Source organism: Clupea harengus, chromosome 23 (genome assembly GCF_900700415.2).
Source record: "Clupea harengus chromosome 23, Ch_v2.0.2, whole genome shotgun sequence".
In the NCBI taxonomy this organism is placed as follows: Eukaryota; Metazoa; Chordata; class Actinopteri; order Clupeiformes; family Clupeidae; genus Clupea; species Clupea harengus.
Window position 1 is genome coordinate 12336254 of NC_045174.1, and position 21701 is coordinate 12357954.

At 44.0% G+C, this 21701-nt stretch overlaps 1 protein-coding gene across 5 annotated transcripts; it reads right to left on the reverse strand.

Annotated features, from left to right (window-relative positions):
- Nucleotides 1-531: 531 nt before the first annotated feature.
- Nucleotides 532-21091, reverse strand: mpp3b (membrane palmitoylated protein 3b). Of its 5 annotated transcripts, none has more exons than XM_031561284.1 (20): nucleotides 20883-21091; nucleotides 15505-15659; nucleotides 14293-14411; nucleotides 14092-14169; nucleotides 12956-13036; nucleotides 10085-10222; nucleotides 9422-9503; nucleotides 8391-8476; nucleotides 7459-7533; nucleotides 7010-7206; nucleotides 6471-6535; nucleotides 5748-5768; nucleotides 5152-5193; nucleotides 4191-4262; nucleotides 3476-3628; nucleotides 2767-2847; nucleotides 2341-2434; nucleotides 1996-2104; nucleotides 1569-1697; nucleotides 532-1154 (listed from the first exon to the last, which is right to left on the reverse strand). In XM_031561284.1, the coding sequence occupies exons 2-20, from the start codon at nucleotides 15527-15529 to the stop codon at nucleotides 975-977; spliced, it is 1827 nt and encodes a 608-aa protein (XP_031417144.1). In that variant the 5' UTR covers nucleotides 15530-15659; nucleotides 20883-21091; the 3' UTR covers nucleotides 532-974. The 5 variants fall into 5 exon arrangements, with proteins under 5 accessions (XP_031417144.1, XP_031417146.1, XP_031417143.1 ...); XM_031561286.1 differs by having other exon boundaries at nucleotides 4191-4256; nucleotides 20697-21091; XM_031561283.1 differs by having other exon boundaries at nucleotides 20697-21091.
- Nucleotides 21092-21701: the final 610 nt, after the last annotated feature.

Sequence of the window (21701 nt, forward strand, 5' to 3'; positions counted from 1 at the left end):
ACCTATTCCAACTCCTTCCCTCTGGTAGGCGCTACAGATCTCTGTTCGCCAAAACCTCCAGACACAAAAACAGTTTCTTCCCCCTCGCCGTCTCACTACTGAACAGCTAACCCACTGTGGCACTGTGAAATAACCCTGGATCATTATAATAACCACTGTACAATTACTCCCGCAATCATATTTCTTTATTTCACCCTTCATACTCATACCGTCAAATATTTATCCCTGCACTTCTTGGACTCTCCACTTCTTTGCACCATTGTTGTGTTACAATTCACAGCTCCTGTATATAGGCATTCCTCCTTGTATATACTTTTTTAGACTTCTTAGACCAGTTACACTGTTTGTATTGTTTTGTGTTGTGATGTATATTCTGTGTAAGCACACTGAGAGCCACTTTACCAAGTCAAATTCCTTGTTTGTGCAAGCTTACTTGGCCAATAAAACCTGATTCTGATTCTGACACACACACACACACACATACATACACACACACACACACACACACACACACACTCCTCCTCTCCCTCTCAGACACACACACACACACACATACACCCACACCCACATTGAAACACACACCCACATTTTCATGACTCATAACCTTTGTGATTCATATTTACAAGAACACTAATCACTCATTCTGAACAGCTTAGCTCTTCCCTTCTGTATTTCCAGGACATTCTAGAGGGTCATGTCAGAATGACTTATTGACCCTATTACAGCGATCTGTCTCAGAATCCCAGGACACTTCACAGATTCCCTTTCATTGGCAGAGTAGAACACTTACAGTAATAGAATGGAATATAGAGAGGTAGAGGATCACGGCTACAGGGGGCCGGCCTTGCCGTGGCAGATGGCCACCCCTCTGATAGGATAGTTTAAAACATTACACATTCATTTGCGGAAAAGTGGAGGTGGGTGGGATGCTGGGGCAGGGGAGGGGGCAGGGGTGTGTGACAGGGGGGTTGGGGCTAACTCCGGACCCAGTTGACTGGCACCCAGTGAGGTTCTCTATCCAGGCGTTCTAGAATGTTCCGCAGTTCCATGCAGGCACTGGCCAAGTCCTCCTTCACGTGGACCCGGTCCACCAGGTGGCCGTACTGCTGGTCCATCTGTTCAGCTGAGTGCCTCATTTCCTGCAGGTCTTCATCCTTCAAGCCGAGAGAAAGAGAGAGAGAGAGAGAGAGAGAGAGAGAGAGAGAGAGAGAGAGATTGTGTGTGTATGATAGAGGAAGAAAGATAGAGAGCGAGAAAGAGAGACAGGAAGGAACAGAGAGAGAGAGGGTTTTTCCAACTGTACACATGATTTCAATAGATTGTTGTCAGGTAAATATATTGTACATCCTCAATTTTCCCAAAATATTGTGTATCTTTTTTCTTTACTGCAATATTGTATTTTCAAGTTAAGTTGAAAACACACAGTACATGCAAATGTGTTACACTTTCTGAGTGTCCAGAGTTACTGCTTGTGATTAATTACATAAACCACAACAATAATAAACATAATAAAAAAGATGCCACATTCAGTGCCTAATGAACCCTACAAGGTTGCCATGGACACTCACTGTGATGTGTCCGCTGTCAGCCCTGCCTGGTGAGGTGGAGGCACTGCGCCTCAAGAGGGTCTCAGAGATGCGTGGCCTCACAAAGATCACATAGGGCTTAAACTCAGCCGTGCGCAGGATCTTCAGAGCCTGGGGAAAACGTGCATAAATACATTCCATTTTACAAGTCAATGGTGACAAATAATAATGTCTGTATCAAGGACAAATAACCTGGATCCTAACGAAAGTGTGAATAAAGTCCTCATTTACAAAACCTCACAAATAATTGTCATAGAAAACTCATATGCAAACCCAGAATAAATCAGAGACTCAGTGGCTTGTATAAATGCAGTGTTCTATGCAGTAGTAGAGGTATAACGACATGAAGCCGACCTCACAAATTAACTTCCTGACTTTCTGTGACCTCTGCTGTCAGGGAGAGACTCACCTCAGGCTGAACGTCCACCAGACACAACTTATTCCTGGCCAACACGCAGCGAATGGACTCCAGACTAGTGCCGTACTGGTTTTCCTTGTACTCTCCGTACTCAATAAACCTAAGTGGAAAAAAAACATGGAATACAAAGTGACAAGAGCCAATGCCAAGTTAATTAATTGTGGAGATTTAACATACTCAATTACAATTTCATAGTTAATTATAGAAATGTTAAAACTATAAAATCAGTAACACTAGTAAAAACATTTAGCACTATCACAGTGATTAATTATCAGCATGCAGTTCATTATCTGGCCGAGTCCTCCCTTCGTCACAGTTCATTAGGGGCAAACTCACTTGTTATTCTGGATGTCGGCGTCGAAGGCCTGCTTGGAGATGAAGTGGTACTCCACCCCCTCCTTCTCGTGGCTCTTGCGGGCTCGAGTGGTGTCTGCAACACAGACAATGGAACACTAACGAGCAGGAAACACACAAGGATGTGGGGGCTGTCTGTGTAGCGTCCAGCGTTGCCTTTAGCTTCTAGTGTATGTGTAGCTCTGCCGAAAGAGCACGGATGCACACATATACTGTACATGTATATCTGAACAATACTGCAAGTCACCTTGAATAGAATGGTCTGTTAAGTCATTAAATGTAAATGTGAAACAGCTTTTTTCTGTGCTTCAGTTTGCTGTCGTTTCAGTGGGCTGGTGTGGGGGCCTGACAGGCTTGTTTAGGCATCTGTAGGGGAGCCAGTGACAACAAAATACCCAAAACACTCACGCGGCACTGCCACACCGTAACGGTGTGGGTTCTCGGCAATCACCCTCTGCTTGAGCTCATTGATACGAGCTCCAAGGGAGCCTTAAGTAGGAGAGAGAGAGAGAGAGGGAGAGAGAGATAGAGAGAGAGAGAGAGAGAGGGGAGGTTGTGTATGAGAGGGAGAGAGGGGGTGAGGGTTTGGACAGAAATATAGGATGGGAGATGGGAGTCATGAGATAGCAATAACAACATCACCATTAATACATTTACTACACAGCTACCAAGAAGTGTGTCACACACATTTAGGGCAAACTTTTTTAACAACCCACCCCAGTGCACCTCCACACATTCCCCATCACTCTGTGACTTGAAAAAGGTTCTGCTCCACTCACACACACACACACTCGCACACACACACACACACACACACACACACACACACACACACACACACACACACACACACACACACACACACACACACACACACACACACACGTTATCACATTTCTACACCCCAAGTGTCTTACTGATAAGCACTGGTACAAGGTGACCTCACACACCAGCACACACACATTCCCAAAAAATGAACACACACACACACACACACACACACACACACACACACACACACACACACACACACACACACACACACACACACACACACACACACACTCACACATTCCCACCCCTTACTCTACACTTTTCCATGTCCCAAGTCTCTCACCGATCAGCACCACTAGTCTGCGTTGATCTGTAGGCCTCTGCTGGTACAGGGTCACCTCCTCATAGATCTGGAACTCAAACTCGTCCGGTGGCCGAGTCTCTCCCGACCCCTGGCGATCTTTTCGGCTGAGCCGGAAACTTCTACGCAGTCCGGCTAAGGAGCAGAGACAGAGGTGTGTCATTTAAACAGATATATGTGCACACACAAACACACACACATACGAACACTCACACACACATACACAACTACAACACTACACACACATATACAATCACTACACACAAACACACACAGAAATAAAGTGCATTTAAGAACGTGTATCTGATCAGTGTTATAGCCTAGACATAAGAGTATGACGCTGATAGATAGACAATATTGAAACTGACACCTTTTCAACGCACAGCTTTTTCAACCCTGCTGCTTGTGTAGATAAACATTCACTCATCTGGACAGAGATTTATACAAATGTACAGCAACAAAGTGTCTCATCAAGTGTGCTGAGTCATCTCAGTGTGGAATGTGGCCTATGGCAGAAAAAGTAACTCTCATAGAGACAGTTACATAAACAGAGTTCTACCTTTCAGTTGGGTCATCAGTGTTTCAGTTACGGGCAGATTAGGGGAAACTGTTAGTAAGATGAGAGGGGGAATCCACACACATACGGTTTCACTGAGTGTACACAGCAAAGCGTGTAGAGATGGACAGGGAGAAGTACCTGAGTAAAACTCCCAGGAAAAGGCCTGGCCACAGGAGGGCGCCACCGCCTTACACTTCGGAGAAACTACAGCTAATGTTAGACCATCACAGAGGAATCGTACGCACACATGCTTCTATACACACACAGACACACACACACACACACACACACACACTGTACATCCACGGACATATACCGCAGCCTCAAGCCTCACAAGGCAGTGCATAGATGAAGCCATGCTGTGTGTGTGTGTGGGTGTTTGTGTGAATGTGTGTGTCCATTCATGTGCATGTATAATGCCAGCTTGTGAGTGTGAGAGTATATCTGTGTTTTTGTGAACATACATGTGGTTTCGTTTTAGTGTTTTAGTCGTGTGTGTGTGTATGTGAGTGTGTGGGTATGGGTGTGTGTGTGTATGTGTGTGGGTATGGGAGTGTGTGTGTATGTGTCCGCATGACAGCACGCATGAAACATTGTCCCTGGCCACAAAGGACAGTCAGCTCTGAAAGCAAACCAAATAGGCTGTGAATCGCCAGGAAGTATACACACTATCACACACACACAGCCAAAAACTTTCACACACACACACACACACACACACACACACACACACACACACACACAAACACTGCTGCATTTCCAGTGAGGCAGACAGAGAAGTGCCCAGAGCCATACAAACACCAACCGTGTATTCAAGTACCCATAAAGCCATAGCCGCATTGTGATGACCTCTATGCAGTCCTCACAAAATTAAAAGACCAGTGAATGAAAAATGTGACACAGCGCCTGTGGCAATCGCAGTTCAGCCATGTAGTGTGTACAGGACGACAGGAACGAATGGAAATGCCCCAAAACCTCACAAGCCTACAGCACAAAGAAGCGACCAAGCCACGGCTAGTACGGTAAGTACGGTGTTGCAGCGTTAGCAGTTAGCGTTTTTTTTCTTCTTTGCTGTGTGCCATACCGAGAGTGGTCTCACCTATGTGCTGGCCGCTGCTGCCCGCCTCACTGTCGCAGTCTTCTGTAGGGGGGGCAAGCCGGGAGAGATGAGGATGAGAGGAGGGGAAGAAGAGGGGGGGGGGGAAATAGGTAACAGCCTCAGGGAAAGGAGGGTTACGTTGCTATAGTAACCGGGAACAGCTGAAAAGGGCAGGGATAAACTTGGTAAAGGCATGGGGGCAAATGTGTGCCAGACACTCTGGAAATGAATGTGGCAGCAACAGGGAAGTAAGGCTGGGAGAGCAGGAACCTGTCTAACTGTCTGTCTAACTGTCTGTCTAACTGTCTTTCTGTCCCAACCTCTGATAGACCACAATAAAGTAGCTGGAGTTGGAGCAGCACTGATACCCATCCAATACATACACTATTCAATTCCCTGTGGATGTACTGATTGCAATTGTTGCTGTTGTTACTGTGAAACCCACAGCCATGACATTTGAGGGGTAAAAAGAGGTGAAATGCCCTCAACACATTATACCAAAATAACAACAGCAGCAAAAACAACATCAGCAACATTTTGAGGGCATTCTGAGGCAGTTGGTAACCACTTGGATTTTCTTTCAAATACAAACCTACCTCTCTCACTAGTCTGGTCATCTGAGTGCATTAAGAAGAGGGAAGATATCAAATCATCATATCATCAAATTATATCCACACATAATTCATATCTAAAACATTCATAATAAAATTAATAGATACCATTTAAAATAAAAAAGATGGTGTCATTTCATTCGAGACCACACATTAAAAAAGCTTAGAATCAGGTGGTCATATCGTCCAAACAAGCGTCCAATAAGAGCATTAACACACTGACGCTCATTTGATCTCAGAGCTGAATTATCAGTGAGGGAATGAAAAAGAGAAGGACTCGGGGAAGAATCTGGGTCACTGTAAGATTGGTCAAAATGTGCTTGTGCAACAGACAACAGGCTAGAGTTCAACATCAGGGGATTAATCTGGGAGAATATTCTGGAATATGTTGCATCTGTCTACCCACAAAACACACACTCACAGACGCTAATGCAGGCACAGACATAGACACGCACTCATGCACCACACACACACACACACACACACACACACACACACACACACACACAAACACAAACACACAGATCCGTGCAGAAGCACACAAGCAGACACACGTACACACACACACACACACACACACACACACACACACACACACACACACACACATGCTTCCCCACTCACACAAGCCTGCAATGAGGCACTAAACACACACACCAAAGAAACACATACATAGACACAAAAAGTTAAACCCGGTTAGAGACTCACATGGGGGGGCACTCGGAGATTTGGAGCCCTGGAACGTACCCGTCTTCATTCTGTGCCTGAGTCGCCTGGAGGGATGAAAATGTAATGTATTTATAAGATATACATTAAGTTACAGTTTTAGTAACCACTAAAAACACACACAACAAGAAGAGAGAACACTGAAATCCAAACTAATCAGCTACATCCCGGAAAGAACTAGTAATGCAATGACACAGTGCACATGCATGCTCCGCAGTTACTTTTTATAGACAATCTCATGCCTACACAAATTACTGTAAAGATGCTGTTGAGATATAATTATTCCCTATGGGAGGTAGCTGTGCTATGTTTCCCTCCTTTATCTTCTTCAGCTTTTCTGCCAGCTTGGAAGTCTCTACTGACACAGTAAGGAATTCAATACCATTCTGAACAAAGCCAAACATCAAAGCCACACTCTCTCGCCTCAAGAACTAGCAGCAACATAACAACAGGAACTCCCAAGTATCGCAGTGTCAAACTCCAACTGCAACAGTATATATTCATTCTGGCATTCCCCTTACTTCTCCTGGAACTGTCTGGAGGGGATGAGGCCGGCGCGCAGGTTGCTATCGCCCACACGCTTGGCCTGCCACCAGGTTTGGTCGTCCTGGCTCACCACCTGCAGGATGTCCCCTCGCTGGAAAGGAAGTCCCGCCTCCTGGCAGGGCGTGGCCTTGTCCTCGAATGGGATGTAGTCGAACAGGGACCTCAGATAGACCTGGTGCAAGAAAAGGAGCATTTTAGATTATTTTTGTTGTACTGTTACATTACTATTGCATATCTTCTTTTATTCTTTCATTATTTCTTTATACATACACTTTATTTGTATTATTATTATTATTATTATTATACGGCTCCTCGGAATGTTGCAAAAAGTATAAGTATATAAGTATAAGTATATAAATAAGTATAAGTATATAAGTGTGAGGATGAGAGTGAAGCAATTTCAAATTTTACATCAGAAACACACCTTGCTTTCATTAAGATTGTCCTCCTCCTTAATGGCTGGGATGATCTTCAGTGTAATGGAACCCTGAGACTGGGACTATAAGTTAACATGGAGACAAAAAGATTTAAAAAAAATGTGCAAATGCAGAATTAAAATAAGATTTTTTTTAAGATCATAAAAGTCCATTGGTAAGTTTGAATTCACTTCAGTCAGCTTAAAAGCATATTCATTGTTTTTGATGGCAAAACTGTCCTATACTGTATATGAAATATATACTGATACTGGTAGAAGGGGAGGTATATAGTATATAGGGAAGTGTATAGTGTTATTGGTAGAAGGGGAGGTTGTGAAAGAAATATGCTATATAATTATTATCATGATATGTGTTGTAGTTTGATATTAGTTTGTTTCTTTGTTTCTTTGTTCTTAGTCTGTGAGAAAGAGAGATTTGGAACTCAGAGGTGTCATGAAATGTTTAGGTTAAGACTGATTTATTGTTGTAAGACCCAGAGTCTGGGTTTTTTTTTTTTTAGGTAAACATTCTTATCTCTGGGAACCAGGGACGAGAGGATACGACCATGGGAGTGTCATGTCTGTGTTCTGTGATATTTTCTTGAATAAATGGTCAGGCATTTTACCAGAGAGTCAGTGATGGGTTGAACAGCGTTCTGCAACCACTGCACTCCTTTTGGAGGAGTGTATGTTGAAGAGCGTTCTGAAACCATGCACTCCTCTTTGCCAGAGTAAAAGTCAATTATTTATTATATTCTTGGTTGTGTGAGTCTTAATTCTGAGTTTAATACAGTCCTGGTAAAGGGAAAAATTCCCTGACAGAGGTATATAGTATATAGGGAAGTGTATATAGTGTTATTGGTAGAAGGGGAGGTATATAGTATATAGGGAAGTGTATGTAGTGTTATTGGTAGAAGGGGAGGTAGTGTGCAAGTACATACCAATAGCTGGCTGATCTCATCGGGTCGTTTGTGGATGATGAGGTTTCCATTCACCTCCCTAAGCTCATCCCCTACATGCACGAGACCTGTGAGATCATATAAACACACGCACACACACACGCACACGCACACACACACGTGCACACACACACACACACACACACACACACACACACACACACACACACACACACACACACACACACACACACACACACACACACACACACAGAGAGAGAGAGACTCACACACACAAACAGTAATCAGATGATTACAATGTAATAATATATGGAAAGGTAAATCTTCTTACATGCTTATCTCAACAGACACACACACATGCATATTCTAAGTGCATATAAACTAATCAGAGAATGAATGCAAACAAAAAAATACATAAGCTGGCAAACATGCTTACACACACACACACACACACACATTCACAAACACACACACACACACACACACACACACACACACACACACACACACACACACACACACACACACACACACACTCACACACACACACACACACACACACGCATGCATGGATGAATACACACACAGAACAAATCCTGTTTCATCCCGATGAGCATAATTTCCAGAGCAACATCCTTTCTCAGTTCTGTAATCTGTAACATGTAATCATGGGGTCTGGACATAATCTCTGGGATTTTGTTTAATATTTTGGCTACTCCGTCATTAAAGTCATTCCAACACTCAGAAATCACATGTTTATGTCGCAACTCAGGAGGTATTCCAGAGCTGAGGTTTGCTATACCTCCTTCATGCTGTCAGAGGTAAACTCTACTCTTAATTTACCCTTGTTTCCAGTGGAATGACCAGTGATTAGGGGGTCACTGATTCACTCACAGCAGACAGTCAAGGAGTTAATTGTGGCATTTTAATTTAGATGACTGAGTGGTCTAGACTGAATTGTGTGTTTCTGTTAATGTGCGTGTGTGTGTGTGTGTGTACGTGTGTGTGTGTGTGTGTGTTATGTGTGTGTGTGTGCTTAAATACGAACTCACCACTACGGTCAGCTGCCCCTCCCCTCATAATCCTGGCCACCACTACAGCACCCGTCATGTCATCCCTACGAATAGTTGCGCCCTACACACACACACACACACACAAACTTTACAATTCCCAAGTAGAAGTAGCTTTATAGACACACAGATTCAGATAAATGGTTCCAATTCAGCTTCACGCTTTCTATATCTTCAAGCTTTAATTCTCAAAGCCAAGGCTTTTAGTAAAATCACTCCTGACATACCACACACATATCATATTATATTATGGCTGTTCACAAAACCACCATGCAGCCAACACATAAACATACACAGGCAAAACAATACAATCAATCAAGGTTAAGATAATCAATGATTTTTAATAATCCAGGTGCTTTATTATAAACAGCCTAAGGTGCAATGTACCCAGTCGTTTGCATAAAATAATAATACGATCTATTTCCGATGTAAATACATGTTACGTATTACTAGCCTTTCCTAAACTCTCACCTTAACTTTAAGTGCATCTTTTATAAGAACATATTCTTACATAAGAGGAACACTATGTAAATGAAATAAACACTTAAAAGTGTAACTCTATCTACTGTGTGTGTGGATGTGCAGCAGGTTATGTAAGGTGTGTGTTGGGTCTGTGAGTCATATATTTTCTGTCTTTTGACTCACGAGGGGCTCCTTGTTCTTCACCAGTCGCACGATCTTCACGGACTCTTCCTCCAGCTCGTCGTCCAGGTCCTCCGGCACGGGGGGCAGAACCGGGTCAAAGTTCTTCTGGGCCACTGTGTCATGCACGGCCAGGACTGCCTGCAGGGGCGAGGAGGAGAGAGAGACGAGGAGGAGTGAGATGTGATGTACTGACATAGAGAGAGAACCGTAGGGGCAGGGGGAGCGGGAGGGAAGGAGGGGAGCAAGATAGATAGAGAGAGAAAGAGAGAGAGAGAAAGAGGGGAAGAAGAGAGAGAGAGAGGGCAAAAGAGAGGGAGGGATATAGAAAGGGAGAGGCAGCAGACAAAGTGAGATGTGACAAGCTTGCAGAAAGAAAGAGTGGCAGAGACAGGGGCAAAGTGAGACGTGACATGCTGCTATTGTTTTTTGCAAAGACACAGATAGAGACAGACAGAGAGAGGGGGGGAGAGAGAGAGGGGGGAGAGAGAGAAATCTACCATGTTGACAGTTTTTCTTCAGGGGGCACATAGAGAGAAAGAAAGGTATAGGGGTTAAGACCGAAAGAGATGAAGGAGGGATTGATAGAAAGGAAGACAAATAAATGTGTTATGAAACCGTGTGAGAAAGACTTGCCTTACGACACAGAGATGGGAGTGTAAGCGTTAGGAAGAGGTCATGTCATCTGACTGCATTTGTTGTTTTATATCTGTTTTTAGCAAAGGCAGAGAGGGAGAGAGGGACTGAGAGAGACAGAGAGGAAGAGTGAGAGAGAGAGAGAGAGAGGAAGAGAGGGAGAGGGGAGAGAGAGAGAGATAGGAAGAGAGAGCGAGAAAGAGAGGAAGAGGAAGAGAGAGAGAGAGCGAGAGGAAGAGAGGGAGAGATGGATTGAGAGAGAGATAGGAAGAGAGAGCGAGAAAGAGAGGAAGAGGGGGAGAGATGACATGCTGATATTGCTTTTTGGTTAAAGGCAAAAGGTGATATGGTGCATGATGGAGGCAAGGGGAGAGTACCGACATGCTGATATTGGTTTTGGAAAGGGCAAGGAGATGGGGCAAAGGCAAAGACAGTGTGTAAAAGTGGTGTGTGTGTGTGTGTGTGCGTGCGTGCGTGCGTGCGTGCGTGCGTGCGTGCGTGTGTGTGTGTGCGTGCATGTGTGTGTGCCTGTGTGTGTATGTGTGTGTGTGTGTGTATATGTGTGTGTGTGTGTGTGTGTGTGTGTGTGTGTGTGTGTGTGTGTGTGTGTGTGTGTGTGCGTGCGTGTGTGTGTATGTGTGTGTGTGTGTGTGTGTGTGTGTGTGTGTGTGTGTGTTGACAGTTTTTCATAAAGGGGAAAGTAGAGGGTGAGGAGGACAGTCAGGACAGTGGTGAGTTACAGACCGAGAGGTAAACGGGGAAGGATGGGAGGAAAGAAGAAGAGAAGAAGAGAGTGAGAGAAAGACTTGCCTGAGGGTTCAGAGAATGAGAGAGTAAATGTGATGAAGAGAGGCTATAAAAAATGTCATCTGATGGCATTTCTTAGTGTATTCTCTCTCTCCCTCCCTCTTTCTCCCTGTCTCTCTCTATCTCTCAGTGTATGTGTGTGTCTGTGTGTGTGTGTGTGTATGTGTGTGTGTGTGTGTGTGTGTGTGTGTGTGTGTGTGTGTGTGTGTGTGTGTCTGATTTGGAGTAATTGCTCTTGGGCTAACATAATTACCATTATCAAACAGGATTGTCTGGGTCTCCGTGTTTAACTGCGCTCATGTCTTTTCAATAAAACGCTTTTGGTGAAATTAATTATCAGTGGAGTAATGAATGTAAAGTGGCATGTGCTTATTTGTCTGCCTGGAACTGATAAGGGAGTACACGGGTGCATTGGTGTGTTTGTCTGTGCTTTGTGTCTCTGTGTGTGTTAGTGTGTGTGTGTGTGTGTGTGTGTGTGTGTGTGTTTGTGTCAGGCTGAAGGCTTGCACACAATGTTGTTACACCCAGGGTGCGATTTGTGAAGAAATCAGAGGGGGGGTGTTTTTGAAATGGTGTTTTTTCTCATGAAAATCAATCATGAACCACAGTGGGCCATTGACTGAGGACTATGAAGCCTGTCAGATTTTTTCATGCCGTTGTTAAAGCATCTGCTGGATTAAACAGAGAACATAAAGGCCAGGTGCATTGTAAGCTCTAGCCAGCTGTTTGTTTATGTGATTATTACAATATTTGTTCTGCACTGGAGTTGGCTGAACTGACTGATCAAAAGAGTGCTTTCTTTTTGTCCTCCACAAACTGTTAGCCAGGTAGCTCGCTAGACAGCAACTTGTATTTATCAAGCTTACCGATTTGGTTACAGCAGATGTCAGATATTCCAACCATTGACTTTAAACACTTGGAGCAGCAAACAGGAATCAGCCCTATTCTTCACACTAATGTGTTCAAACGCATCTTTGACTATTTGTGCTTGGTGACACTGTGAAAAGCAGGGAGCCAAGCCAATGGAACCAGGTTCATCACAGCCGCGGGGTCACTCCATCTTTGATGTTATTATTTATGTTATTGTTGTTTGCACTATAGACTGGTCTCACGGGGAGGGCTTTACTATATATATAAAAAAAAACAGAGGGGGGTGTACCCTGGTTACACCTTATATTGATGTGTGTGTGTGTGTGTGTGTGTGTGTGTGTGTGTGTGTGTGTGCATCCAAAAACGTGACTGCCAATAAATGTGATGTGTTTCTGTTTGTTGTTTGTGTGTGTGAGTGTGTCTTATGAAGAGAGCTTTATAAACGTATATATATAACTGAATAGTATGTGTGCATACTGTGTGTGTGTGTGTGTGTGTGTGTGAGAGAGAGAGAGAGAGAGAGAGAGAGAGAGAGAGAGAGAGAGAGAGAGAGAGTCATACCTTCACATGAGGGGCAGTCAGCAGGAGAAACAGCTCCCGCTCATCTCCAGCCAACGCCCCAGCCTGCAGCTCATCCACCACCTGTCAATCACAGGATCATCATGGGGGAGGTACACCAACAACCACAACCATCAACACACCATCATCATCAGGAACAATAACAATAATTACAGCACAATTATCATCATCAACAACAACCATCTTCATCATCTTCTTCTTCAGCAGCAACCTTCCTCATCATCATCATCACCACCATCACCATCATCATAGCTGTCATAAAAATAATAGGGCCCTAGCCAACACACAGCATCTCCCCCTAGTGTTCTGGTGTAAGACTTGAAGAGCATATGTTAGCGGCACTAGCTTGTGTTTTTCTCCCTATCCCTCCAAAAGTGCCGTGGTGCCCTGGACGAATAGCCAAGCCCCTTTATGGTCCCCGGTGCCTATTTTCCCAGATGGCCGTGTGCTGATTAATTCAGACGAAATGGATAAAGAATAAATCAGCAGAATGATGTTGAATCTGGACAGGCTCATTAAGCGATAAATTCAGCAAAATGTTTGACTTCTATCTGAGGGCCATTTAGGTATTTCCTGTGACTGGCTCCAGAGTCGTAAGCCAGAGGTTAATTTCTGACCGCTCCACCAGGATCAATATAGGATCAATATTCCTATTGGTTCAGATGATGAAACACTTGGGGGTGGTTGGAGGGAGCTGGCCAGGAGATGTTCCCAGCGCGCTTATAAAAAAGGTTCTTTATTTCTGTCGATTGGAGGAACCCTTACCAAAACATGTTCTGAACTAATCTCAAAGACTCTCAAAACCTGAAAAGCTGATGAAAAAGAGATCTGATTGCATGCCATATTCTAACACCAGTATTTCTCAGTGGATTGAAAGAAAAAAAAAAAAAATCTCATCGGCATAATAAAATCTCATAAAAGCCTTTTCTCTATCTAGCTTTGGAATTTTTCAATATTTCTAATTTCTCCTGGTTGATAATGGTTTGGGGCCAACGCTATAAAAGTTCCAAGAGTTAGGTTTGTCCAACTCTTTGCAGTAGAAAAGAGTGAAAACATTGAGCTGTTGAAACAGTAAGGCACTGATATTCTTGAATGAGTTATAAAGCTGTTACACTTACATCTTCAGCCAGACAGGAGGCGCTGTGGAGCACAGGTGTTGGGCTCTGACGCTGATACAACCTCAGCCTCTCATGGATCTACACAACACAAGACAAACACATCTGCTGGTTACAACAAGCACGGCTTTAACATGCTGACCATCCCAGGAGGACAACTCAGATTAAACAAGTTAAGTAGGGACAAGATGTTACTCAACGTACCTTCATCAGGAAACCCAGACTCCTCTCGCTGAAGACCTCCTTGAGGAAGACCAGGTCCTCTTTCTGGTTGGCATCTGGGTGTAGTGTGGAGGTGAGCAGAGCCAACAGCTCATGGAGCCCTGCAGGAGGCAAAAAACAACAACATCAAATCAGCCTGCATCACCTGCCAAATACAAGCCTACCATTAATGGTATTAAGTAATTAATGGTAATTAAGTCATTAATGGTAATTATTTGTCTACCCACACCTCATTATTCCCAAACCTTGAACCCGCGGGAGATGAAAAGACATTCAGTACAGTGTCATCTGCACTGGTATAACAGTATAGTAGGCTAAGTCTCACCTGCATTGGACAAACAGTACAGTAGGCTAAGTCTCACCGAAACTGATTGATTTTTGTGTCAGTAATGAATCCTCCTCAAACTGATAGCGGTGTCAGCAATAACATCATACAGGGCACAGACAATTTACTGGTACTAACACAATATTGAAATCTGCTTTTCTGTAAGCTGTGGTTTGAAGTAATTTGTTGTAATCAATCATTTGATTTCGCTAACAACAGGACAGGAAGGAATTGCTTTCTTATTGATGTGGCCTGTTTGGCGCAGTCATCCATCAAGAAGAGGTGTTTGTGACACAGTTGTGTTCAACGATAGATATTCAGCACTTTAAGAGGTAAGACATGCTTAGTCTTGCTTTCCAGGCTAACCAACACCACTGAATCAAAACGTAAAATGACCAACACTACTGAATCAAAGAGTACAATTATCAACACTACTGAATCAAAGAGTAAAATGATCAACACTACTGGATCAAAAAATAAAATTACCAACACCACTGAATCAAAAAGTAAAATGATCAACACTAGTGAATCAAAGAGTAAAATGATCAACACTGCTGAATCAAAAAGTAAAATTATCAACACTACTGGATCAAAAAATAAAATTACCAACACCACTGAATCAAAAAGTAAAATGATCAACACTAGTGAATCAAAAAGTAAAATGATCAACACTAGTGAATCAAAGAGTAAAATTATCAACACTACTGAAACAAAAAAGTAAAAAGGTCACTGGAGCTCTGTATTAGGGACAGTCTAGTGAAGGGAATGTAAATACACACAATGTGTTTGTTATGGCCTCAAAAGGAAGGACAAGTTAAATTAGAGAAAGGTGTTTAAGACTTGATGAGATGTTGGTGTGCAGATCTTACCTGTGGTTGGAGAGAGGACCGGCATGGCTTCTGATTTTCAAATTTAAGAAAGACAGGAACAGGGCTTGTCGTTCTTTCTTTCCCCCTCTCCCTTTCTCTCTGCCCCTCTCGTTTTCTCTTTTTCCTGGATCCGTGGGTCAGCTCATTAGTTAGCACTGCGTGAGAGAGAGAGAGAGAGAGGGAGAGGTGAGGGGGTCGGTCTTTACATATCCAGCTGTGTCAAGAGGTAGATAGTCACGATCACACATCCAAGCACGCATGGACAGCACAGTCCTCGAGAGACTACAACACACACACACACACACACACACACACACACACACACACACACACACACACACACACACACACACACACACACACAGGCATACACCAAGAGACACTACCACATACTAGACACAACACACACCTAGAGATGCTATGACACACACACACACACTCTCCAAAGACCTAGAGAAGCTAAGGTCCTGAGTCCTTCATGAAAAATCTTTAGCGGCTGAAGCCACAAGCAATCAATCTACATCCAGCTCAATCGATCTCAGCAATCAACCTCATTCAAGAGCCATTAAAACTAAAACAGCCTTTGCCAAATATGACCCTTCTGTGAGTGAATGCCAAATCCGCAAGTCACCATTCATACAACAGCTGTCAATCAAATCTGCAAGTCACCCACAACATAGCACCTGTCAATCAAATCGACAAATTCCTTTTAAAATTGCATCAATTGGTCAGATGAGTTTTTAACACAACTGGTGTCGTGCAATTGCTTCCCAGGCAGTTAACATACTAACGATAATATGAGTCACTGTGGATAAAAGCATATGCTAAATAGGCATACTTAGCACTGTGTCAGCATCTGCTTAGCAGTCATGTGGGGCATTGGTTCAGATGAGTAATATTGTTGCGGATAATATATTTCAGGTTACCACTACATACTTATTCTTCTCTTTTCTGTGTGGTACAGACACAGCCTCTATTTGAGTCGTATCTGTGCATTATCCCTTGTAATGATGATTGATCTACGGGTACAGATGCATCACATATGGATGGAAATAGATATATGCTGTATATAATGGATGGAGATATTTCCAAAATATTTCCTCAATGTATAACCTCCATTTGCTAAACAAATCTAATATTTACAAGTTCATAAAGGAGTCCTAGTTGATACGGGTACACTCTGTGCCGTTTTCTTTAATAACACAGAAATGAAGGCATTGGCTGTAGAGCTTCAGACCCTTAGCTGCAGAAGTGCTGTCCTCCTTCCATATCCCTGGCCTCAAACCGTAGGTCTATAAATCTGCTGCTGTGGGAGGCCTCAGTGTGTAAGGAAAGTAATTGGAGTCGTAGGTGTCTGCAACTTCAATGCATGGTCGTCGCCACAGGGGTTAGTTGGGTACAGGCATAGAAGCATTTAGCTGCAGGAGGGCTGTGTGCCGTGTCTGCACCCCAGTCGACATGTCAGCCTCGTGCCGCCAGTCTATACAGTCTGATGTGAATCAGCTGCTGTGAGGTCTCAGTCAGCCCAAACACATCTGTTCATCTCTAAAGCCTCCTCTGGAAAATCTACAGCCGTCAGACGTGTGAAGTCGGGCAATCTGATTACTTAAGTCAAGAAGGACTCCTGCAGAGTGCCGTCCCCACGGCAACGGCAGTAGATACCGCATCGTCCTCACAGTTGCCTGCGCGCAGTCAAACACATTTAAGGGGCCAAGCTCCCAGGCACTGATATGGCAGGGTAATCTCCCCGACAAAATAGATTCTCTCTGAATACAAAGCCAATTGCAGATCACTTAAAAAAAAAAAAAAGAATTATATCACACACATTAACAGACATAAATACGCATGAACCACTGTAGTCTGAGATTATTTTTGTCTCTAAAGGATTGAGCAAAAAAACAACAACAAAACAAGGAATTATAACAAAAAACCTCCATTCTTGGAGGTCTTTAAATCAACAAACCCCAGTGGCTACTTGAAAAGAGAGACGTACTATATAAAGAGATATGTACTATACTAGAGAGTATACTAGAGAGACGTACTATATAAAGAGATACTGTATGTACTATATGCACATACTATATAACTTATTATAGTTCCCCAGTATATTTCTTCTCTATTGGTAAGTAATGGTGTTCACTTCTCCTCAGTATGATCCATCTGCTCCGAGTCACTGCGTGTACAAGTCCCCTGTGTGTTTGCTAACATGGGGTATGAAATGAATGGTTATCCTGGCAGAGTGTATGCAGTACATACTGGCCACAGAGTTGTAATGAGTATGAGTCTTGGAGCGTGTATGGAGAATGGATGTAAAAAGTGGCTTACAAGCACCACTGATTTCATGAGGAGAAATCAGCAAATGCATGACCACCGAATACGCACACACACACACACACACACACACACACGTACATGTATTCACACAAACAATCACACACTTGCTTTATTTCTCTCTCAAAATTGCACTCAAATCGAGTTCTGTGCCATAAAAATCTCAGTCAACTAAAGAATCATGCCGTGTTTAATAGAGAAAGCAAACCACAACTAACCTGCTAAAGCATTAGCCTTTTTTTTAACATTAATGTGTGTGTTGCGAAGTCACACAATGAGCTCGGAGTCAACACTACAACAAATCGATGAGGGAATGAAGCCGTGTTTCAAGGGAACAGCAGGGAAGCCACGAGGCTTTTAATCACATACCAAGCACCGAATTTTATAAGAAACAGGTAATGGAGGAATGCAGGCAAAACACAGTAAATGCCTCCCTCTCAAATGTGCACAAACACACACACACACACGTACATAGAAATGTGCACACCCCTCTCTCTCTCTCACTTATGCTCTTTCTCTTTCTCCCCCTCTCTCACATATACTCTTTCTCTCTCTCTCTCTCTCTCTCTCTCTCTCTCTCTCTCTATCTCCCTCTCACATATACTCTTTCTCTCTCTCACTCTCTCTATCTCACATAAACTCTTTCTCTCTCTCTCTTCCTCTCTCTCTTTCACACATACTCTTTCTCTCTCTCACTCTCTTTGTCTACAGGTTTGCCCAGATTGCTCCAGGTGACCTCCAAGTATGAAATCAATCAGACACAAACAAACGCTACAGCAGACCAGGGCTTAACAGCATCAACCACCTCTACTAGCAATGGATGAGCTGCAGAAGGATACAATCTTTAGAAACCACCTCTCTGATCCATGTGGCCTAGACACTCTCTCGTTCACTCTCTTTCTCTCTCTCTCTCCTTGTCTCACTCCAATATGCTCCTCAGTGCTCTCTCTACACCTCTGTGTATATCTCCAGAGGATAGCAAAAAGGTGAGTTTAAAGAAGAGGAAAATGGCAACTCTTTCCCTCTCTCACACAAACAAAAGTCTGAAAACACAAACACACACACACACAGTACACTCACTGACATACAAACACACACATACCACATCCAGCACCTCAGGCAATTACACGACACAGACGCACAAGAAGGACAGTCTGCTTCCGACACCCACATGGGTGACTCCACCCTTCCAGTCTTCCATGGGCAGACAAGTGCACCAGACGTGTGTGTGTGTGTGTGTGTGTGTGTGTGATCTGTGAGGTAGCCATCCTCATCCACCTTCTGAATAGCCTAGCCCAAGAGCACCAGATGTGTGTGTGTGTGTGATCTGTAAGGTAGCCCTCTTCATCCACCCTCCTAGCCCAGCTATGAGCATACTACTGTGTGTCTGAGTTCAGAAACCTACAGTAAGGCTCAGCACAGTTAATACAAGCCATAATCTGGTCTGCCAGTGTATCTCTGTCTCGTACAACATACATGATCACACACAGACATACGCACACACACACACACACACAATGCCAGCCTGTGTCCAATGACTCATCCCGTCCTGATTGTGATGCCCGTAGGGCCACAAGGTCACCCTGAGACCCGTCTGCCACCATCTGTCCCTTAGTGCCCAAGTGGTAAACACACTCAACATGACAATTTCATTTTATGTGTGTGTGTGTGTGTGGTAAACATACTCGCCATTACAATTTCATCTTGGGCGTGTGTGTGTGTGAGTGTGTGTATGAATGCAGCTGTCCCTTAGTGCCCAAGTGGTAAACATACTCGCCATTACAATTCCATCTTGTGTGTGTGTGTTAGTATGCATGCAATTGCATGACTGTAGTGAATTTTGAGTGTGAGTGCACTTGCTTGTGTGTAGAGCACTTTGTATTTATTTGTGTGTATGTATATGTGTATGTTTTTTTTAAGCATGCATGTAGTGTAGATTTTGTGTATTTGTGTATGTGTGCATGTTTGCAGTATATGCTATCCTGAATTTTTCTTTTCAGAATGTCTGTAAAAATGTGATTACAAATATCTGTGCATTGGTATCTGCATATGCATGTGTATCTAAGATCTGTATTTGTTTGGATGTCTTTGTGTCTGTCTGCGTTAGCTGGCACAAACATACTACATGCTGTTTCAAGAGCAAGTGGCCTTGGGCATTTTATCAGACCAGGAACCCTCCCTAGAGACCTTGCTGCTTGTTCTGCATCCATTGCTCATCTCTTTTGTAGCCTACACTGATCAGACCTCTGCACTGATAAGCTCAATCAATTCTCGGTCCCACGGGTAGTTCCTGCTCACGTCACAGAGGCCAGAGGTTCGGGATCACACATTACAGCAATCCGGCTAACCGCCAGCCAGACAGGGAACCCACAACTGATGAACAAGCTTGTGTACACGTGATGATACTCACATAAAAGCACAACTGTGCTCACACACACCCACAAACTCATGCTACTGTGCACAAGCACTAAACACACACACACACACTCACACACAAATAATAAAATGAATGAAAATATGGCCATTTACACAAAAAAAGACTAATAGTACAAAGAATAAACATACAACTACACATTTAATTTGAAACAGCAGTTCACTTTGCATGCAAATGAATACTCTAGCACACTAACAGAGACCAGTAAACACCCCTGAACCTGTACACACATGAATGTACCTGCTGCTGTAAACACAAAACACACTCTAACTCTAGCAGAACACATTTCACACTGCTATTATAAAAAACACACAATCTTTGTCACTGTAAATCTTTTCACACACACACACTAATCACTAGACTAAGACGACCAGCAGAGCATCTTTTAGTGTTGAAAAGAAACGAGCATTCCCAGCCTCCACACTACCTCAACAATCAGCATTCCAGCGGCGGAGGTTTGGTGGCGTTCCGGCGACAATCCTGAACCCATGCCACAAAAAAAGAGCCACTCACTGATCCCGTTAATATCCCTGTCTTTCCCTCCCGCTGTGTCTGCGTCTATGGAGGGGATTATGTCCGCACAAAAGGGAAAACGCCCACACCGATGCCTTACCTTCAATGTGCATGTGTGTGTGTGTCAGAGAGTGTGGTGGAAGTGTGTGAGGGTATTTCCTCCGCTGATGGAAGACCCCCCTCCCCTTGTGTTGCACCGTTCAGTGTCTGAATGTGTGTGTGTGTGTGTGTGTGTGTGTGTGTGTGTGTGAGAGAGAGAGAGGGAGAGCGAGCGTGTGGGTGTGTGTCTGGTTCAGTGTGAGCTTGTCGTGGCAGCTCACTCTACTGCTGTTGCTACTCCCCCTTCCCTCCTCCCTCTCTCCGTCCCTCCCTCCCTCCCTCCCTCTCTCTCTCTCTCACACACACACACACACGCAATCTTCAGCCCTCCCTTGCCATCCTTCCCCTCCCCCCCGGGTCCCCCCCCCCCCCCCCCCCCCTCTCTCTCCACACTAGTGCTGCCTACGGTGGCTTGTCGGACCTGATATGTGCTTGTGCTGGTGTGCGGGGGGTAGTTACTATTAAAAAATACCCCCCATTTGTCATTTCCTGAAACCCACCCTCTCTCTCCATCTCTCCAGTCTCTGCCTTTGCAATCCCTCCATCAAATGGCTGTCAATCATCCCTCTTCTCCTCAGTCTCTCTCTTTCTCTCACTCATCCCGCTCCCTCCTTCATCTTTCTGTGCCCTGCTTAACCTCAATCACGGAGAGAGCCGAGACATAATGAGACGGGGTGAGGGGAGGGGAAAGAGCAGTGTGTGTGTGTGTGCTTGAGAGAGAGAGATAGAGTGTGTGTGTGTGTGTGTGCTTGAGAGAGAGAGATAGAGTGAGTGTGTGTGCCTGAGAGAGAGAGATAGAGTGTGTGTGTATGTGTGTGTG

Excerpts from the sequence above, each read along its gene's own strand:
- mpp3b (XM_031561284.1), bottom strand. The coding sequence starts at position 15,529 with ATGCCGGTCCTCTCTCCAACCACAG. Across the intron at positions 9,504-10,084 it reads TGAAGAACAAGGAGCCCCTC|GGCGCAACTATTCGTAGGGA; the intron begins GTGAGTCAAAAG and ends GTGTGTGTGTAG. Across the intron at positions 7,534-8,390 it reads ATGAGATCAGCCAGCTATTG|TCCCAGTCTCAGGGTTCCAT; the intron begins GTATGTACTTGC and ends GTTAACTTATAG.